Raw genomic sequence first — 6,184 nt, 5'->3', positions numbered from 1 at the left:
AGGGGAAATGGGGGAAAAATGGGGGGGAAATGGGGGGAAAATGGGGGGGGAAATGGGGGGGGAAATGGGGGGGAAATGGGGGGAATGGGGGGGAAATGGGGAAAATGGGGGGAAAATGAGGGGAATGGGGGAAATGGGGGAATGGGGGAAATGGGGGGGAAATGGGGAAAATGGGGGGAAAATGGGGGGAAAATGGGGGGAAATGGGAAAAAAAATAGGGGAAAATGGGGGGGAAATAGAGAGATAAATGGGGGAAAAATAAAGATAAAATGGGGGGAAATGGGTGGGAAATATGGGAAAAAATGGGGGGAAATGGGGGAAAATGGGGAGGAAAATGGGGGAAATGGGGGGAAATGGGGGGGAAATGGGGAAAATGGGGAAATGGGGGGGGAAATGGGGAAAATGGGGGGAAATGGGGGGAAATGGGGAAAAACGGGGGGAAATTAGGAAAAAATGGGGGGGAAATGGGGGAAAAATGGGGAATAAATGGGGAAAAAATGGGGGGGGAAATGGGGGAAATGGGGGGGAAATGGGGAAAATGGGGGGAAATGGGGGGGAAAATGAGGGGGAAATGGGGGGGAAAATGGGGGAAAAATGGGGAAAAAATGGGGGGGGGGGAATTGGGGAAGAAATGGGGGGGAAATGGGGAAAACCGGTGGGAACCAGGGGGAAAATCGGGAAAAAATTGGGGAAAATATGGGGGAAAATGGGGGGGAAATGGGAGGGAAAACCGGGGAAAAATGGGGGGAAATGGGGAAAAAGAGGGAAACATGGGGGAAAATGGGGGAAGAAACAGGAAAAACGGGGAAAAGCCGGGGGAAAAAATTACAAATTACCCCCCCAGGCCCTTATTACCCTCTCATTAATTATTCCCCCCCTCACATCTTAATTGCCCCCTCACAAATTACCCTCCCAGACCATTATTACTCTCTCATTAATTACTCACCCCCTCATATCTTAATTACCCCCTCACAAATTACCCTCCCAGGCCATTATTACCCTCTCATTAATTATTTGCCCCCTCATATCTTAATTACCCCCTCACAAATTACCCCCCAGGCTTTTATTGCCCCCTCATTAATTATTTCCCCCTCACAACTTAATTGCCCCCTCATTAATTATTTACCCCCTCATATCTTAATTACCCCCTCACAAATTACCCCCCCCCAGGCCTTTAATCCCCCCCCGGGCCATTATTACCCTCTCATTAATTATTTCCCCCCTCACATCTTAATTACCGGCTCATTAATTGCACCCCCGTGCCGCTATTTGCCCCGTGCCATTAATTGCCCCTCCCGAGCCATTAATTACCCCTCTGTGCCGTTAATTGCCCCTCCAGGCCCTTATCACCCTCTCATTAACTATTTCCCCCCTCACATCTTAATTACCCGCTCATTAATTGCCCCCCCCCGATTCCGTTATTGCCCCCCCGCGCCCCGTCGCCCTCAGACCCGCCCCGCCCCCATAACCTCCGCTCCCCCCGCCCCCCCCCGGCCCGGTAAATCCCCCAAATCCGGTAAAGCCCCCCCGGTTCCCGCCCCTCCCCCCCTCACCGGCCGCCGGTTTCGCCCCGTTCCGGCCCTGGCGGCGGCCGCGGGCCCCGCGCGGTCATGGCCCCTTTCGGGCCCTCCCGCCTGCCGTATGACGTCACTCGGAGGCGCCAAAAGCGTCCCGCCCGCGCCGCCATCTTGAGAAGGTCACGGCGCCGTGTTAACAGCGCGGCCCGGCGCCATCTTGGGCGTGGATGTGGGTGTGACGTCACTCGGAGCGACAGCGCGTGGGGCTGGCAGCCCCGGCGCCATCTTGGGGGTGGCGGGAACGAGCCAAAAATTGCGGGAGGGGGGGGGACACAGGAGAGTGTGGGGACACCCCCAAAATGGGGGGGACACAGCCCAAATTTGGGGTGGGGGGGACACACTGGGGTGTGTCCCCATGGGAATAATGGGGGGGTTGAGGGGGGGCAGCCCCGTCCCGCTGGGGTCACCCCGGGCACAGGAACCGAACTCCCCCCCCCCCTCCGCCCCCCGATTTCCTCCTCCTCCAGCGAGGAAATGGGGGAAAATCGGGGTTTTTACCCAAATTCCCAGCGGGAAAATCCCTCCCCAGCCAAAATATGGGGAAAGATTCCCAGCGAGAATATCCCGCCCAAAATTTGGGGAAAGATTCTCAGCCGGAAAATCCCACCCAAAATTTGGGGGAAAATTCCCAGCGGGAAAATCCCAAAATCTGGGGAAAGATTCCCAGCAGGAAAATCCCAAAATTTGGAGAAAGATTCCCACCAGGAAAATCCCACCCCAAAATTTGGGGAAAGATTCCCAGCAGGAAAATCCCACCTCAAAATTTGGGGAAAGATTCTCACCAGGAAAATCCCTCCCCACCACAAATTTGGGGGAAAGACGCAGAAACAGCTGGAAAAAAAAACAAAAAAAAAATTCATTTAATACGAGAAGGAGGACTTTGGGGCAAATCCCGGGGATTTTGGGGGGATCCCGGCGGATCCGGCCGCGCTGGGATGATCCCCTGGCCCCACGTGCCAGCGCGGGGAAAAACCCGGAATTTTGGGGGTCCCCAGAGCCTTCCTGGGGTTTGTCCCGGGGTTTATCCCGGTTTATCCCAGTTTATCCTGGTTTATCCCAGGGTTTATCCCAGGGTTTATCCCAGTTTATCCCAGGGTTTATCCCAGGTTTTATCCTGGGGTTTATCCCGGTTTGTCCCAGGGTTTATCCCAGTTTATTCCGGGGTTTATCCTAGTTTATCCCGGGGTTTATCCTGGAGTTTATCCTGGTTTATCCCAGTTTATCCTGGTTCATCCCAGTGTTTATCCCTGTTTATCTCAGTTTATCCCAGGGTTTATCCCGGGGTTTATCCTGGGGTTCATCCCGGTCTATCCCAGTTTATCCCAGTTTATCCCAGTCTGTCCCGGTGGGAGCCACCCACAGGTCCAGCAGTGGCCCCGGGGCTTGGGCAGGGCGTGAGGACACCGGGACAACACTGGGACAACACCGGGACACCGGGACAACACCGGGACAGCCCCGTCGGGGCCGGGTGTGCGTCCGTACCTGGGGAACCGCGAGGGAACCGCGCCGCTCGTACCGTGGGGTGGCCGTGGGTGGCCTTGGGGTGGCAATGGGGTGGACGTGGGGTGTCCATGGTAGCCATGGGTGGCCTTGGAGTGGTCATGAGTGGCCTCGGGGTGTCCACGAGGCCGTGGGGTGTCCATGGGTGTCCTATGGGGTGGCCATGGGTGCCCTTGGGGTAGTCATGGGTGGCCTTGGAGTGGTCATGGGTGGTTGTGGGTGGCCACGGGGTGGCCCTGAGGCTGTGGGGTGTCCATGGGTGACCTTGGGGTGGCCTTGGGGTGTCCACAGGGTGGCCACGAGGCCGTGGGGTGTCCTATGGGGTGACCTTGGGGTGGCAATAGGGTGTCCACAGAGTGGCCTTGGGCTGTCCAAGAGGCCGTGGGGTGTCCGTGACGTGTCCGTGGGGTGTCCACGAGGCCGTGGGGTGTCCATGGGACGCCCACAACCCCACGGCGTGTCCATGCCGTGTCCATGCCGTGTCCGTGCCGTGTCCGTACCGCGTCCCCTGACCCCCCACCGGCCACCCTTGCCCACCACCACCACCACCATCGCCGCCGCCGCGCTCACACGGACGTGGTGCCCTCGCGGGCGGGTGGCGCCGCGCCCGGCTCGGCGGCGGGGCCGGCCGCGGCCTTGTCCAGCGAGCTGGACGTGCGCAGCGGGACCCCCGGCCGGCCGGGGGGCCGCGGGCGGCGGCCGCGGCAGCAGAGCACGCGCAGGAACTCGCCGCGCATGTCCTTGCTGCGCAGCACGTAGATGACCGGGTTGGCCGCCGAGTTGAGCGCGGCGAAGGCGAAGAAATAGTTGGCGCTGTACAGCACCCGGCAGGCGCGCACCGGGCACGAGGCGTCCATCAGGAGGATGATGAAGGCGGGCAGCCAGCAGACGATGAAGGCGCCCAGCACGATGGTGACGGTCTTGAGCAGCGCCAGGGTCTGCGCCGAGGCGATCTCGGCGTGGCTGGAGCGGACGATGCAGTAGATGCGCGTGTAGAGCCCCACGATGGCGGCCAGGATGAGGGTGAAGATGGTGGTGACGAAGAGCACGTAACGCTTGGAGTAGAGCGGCAGCACGGTGGAGCAGTCGCCCAGGTCGCTGATGCAGTTCCAGCCCATGATGGGCAAGCTGCCGACGGCGCCGGCGATGGCCCAGCAGGCGCCGATCAGCAGCACCATGCGGCAGTTCTTGTCGCTGCCGTACACCTTCACCTTGGTGATGGCCACGTGCCGCTCGATGGCGATGGCCAGCAGGCTGAACACCGAGGCGGCCAGCGTGGCGAAGGCCGTGCCCTCGCGCACGAACCACTGCACCGGCGTCAGGCTGAAGGTGGTGCTGCCCGACAGCAGCGTGTTGGCCATGAACGCCGCGCCGGCCAGCAGGTCCGAGGCGGCCAGGTTGCCGATGAAGATGTACATGGCGAGGTGCAGGCGCTTGTTGCGGCAGATGGACACCAGCACCAGGAGGTTCTCCAGCACGATGACGCAGCACAGGAGGACGATGAGGACGGAGCCCACCCAGCGCGAGGGCGCCGCGCCCTCGCCGCCGTCGCCCTTGGTGAAGTTGTAGTGCTCGCGGATCTTGTCGCGGTTGAAGTAGTCCTTGTAGATGCTCCCCATGGCGGCGGCGACGGCGACGGCTCAGCGCCGCCGGGACATGGCTCCTGGGGACGGCAACGTCACCTCCTGGTCACCTCCGTGCCGCCAGGGACGCCCCGGGGTGACAGCCGGGGCCACGCCCGGTCTGTCACGCCGTGGGCACCCCGGGGTGTCACCCAGGGCCGCTCGTGTCCCCCCAGTCACACCCAGCCCTGTCCCCATGGGTGGTGACAACCATTGTCACCTCTGCACCCCGGGGTGTCACCCAGGGCCGCTCGTGTCCCCCCAGTCACCCTCAGCCCTGTCCCCATGGTTGGTGACACCTTTGGCACCCCGGGGTGTCACCCAGGGCCGCTCGTGTCCCCCCAGTCACCCTCAGCCCTGTCCCCATTGGTGGTGACAACCATTGTCACCTCTGCACCCCGGGGTGTCACCCAGGGCCGCTCGTGTCCCCCCAGTCACACCCAGCCCTGTCCCCATGGGTGGTGACACCTTTGGCACCCCGGGGTGTCACCCAGGGCCGCTCGTGTCCCCCCAGTCACCCTCAGCCCTGTCCCCATGGGTGGTGACACCCACTGTCACCTTTGGCACCCCGGGGTGTCACCCAGGGCCGCTTGTGTCCCCCCAGTCACACCCAGCCCTGTCCCCATGGGTGGTGACACCTTTGGCACCCCGGGGTGTCACCCAGGGCCGCTCATGTCACCCCCCAGCCACCCCCAGCCCTGTCCCCATGGGTGGTGACACCCACTGTCACCTTTGGCACCCCAGGGTGTCACCCAGGGCCGCTCATGTCACCCCCCAGCCACCCCCAGCCCTGTCCCCATGGGTGGTGACACCCACTGTCACCTTGGGACACCCCGGGGTGTCGCTTGTGTCCCCCCAGTCACACCCAGCCCTGTCCCCATAGGTGGTGACACCCACTGTCACTTTGGCACCCCGGGGTGTCACCCAGGGCCACTCATGTCCCCCCAGTCACCCTCAGCCCTGTCCCCATGGGTGGTGTCACCCACTGTCACCTTTGCCCACCCTGGGGTGTCACCCAGGGCCGCTCGTGTCCCCCCAGTCACCCTCAGCCCTGTCCCCATAGGTGGTGACACTCATTGTCACCTTTGGAACCCCAGGGTGTCACCCAGGGCCACTCATGTCACCCCCAGTCCTGTCCCCATAGGTGGTGACACCCACTGTCACCTTTGGCACCCCGGGGTGTCACCCAGGGCCGCTCATGTCACCCCTAGCCCTGTCCCCATGGGTGGTGACACCCACTGTCACCTTTGGCACCCCAGGGTGTCACCCAGGTGCCACCCGCTGTCCCCGGTGTCCTTCCCCGGGGCTGCCACCCCCATCCCAGCGGCAGGGTGGGGGGGGCACATCTGGGCGCACATCTGGGCGCACATCTGGGGGAAATCGAGGCAGGGGCGGCGCCTGAGGTGACACCGGGGTGGCGGGAGGTGACAGACACCCGCGGGGAACGGGGCGGGGACACCGCAGGATGTCACCGCCCGGGCCCGG

The 6,184-nt window shown here is 62.2% G+C and overlaps 1 protein-coding gene across 1 annotated transcript; it reads right to left on the bottom strand.

Moving 5' to 3' along the window:
• Positions 1-3,643: 3,643 nt before the first annotated feature.
• Positions 3,644-4,749, bottom strand: S1PR2 (sphingosine-1-phosphate receptor 2). The gene has a single exon (XM_021549413.2). The coding sequence runs from the start codon at positions 4,694-4,696 to the stop codon at positions 3,644-3,646; it is 1,053 nt and encodes a 350-aa protein (XP_021405088.1). The 5' UTR covers positions 4,697-4,749.
• Positions 4,750-6,184: the final 1,435 nt, after the last annotated feature.

The sequence above is a fragment of the Lonchura striata genome, chromosome 21 (assembly GCF_046129695.1).
Source record: "Lonchura striata isolate bLonStr1 chromosome 21, bLonStr1.mat, whole genome shotgun sequence".
Lineage (NCBI taxonomy): Eukaryota > Metazoa > Chordata > Aves > Passeriformes > Estrildidae > Lonchura > Lonchura striata.
Note: the sequence above shows the minus strand (reverse complement) of the source record. Positions and strands in the feature narration are given on the sequence as shown.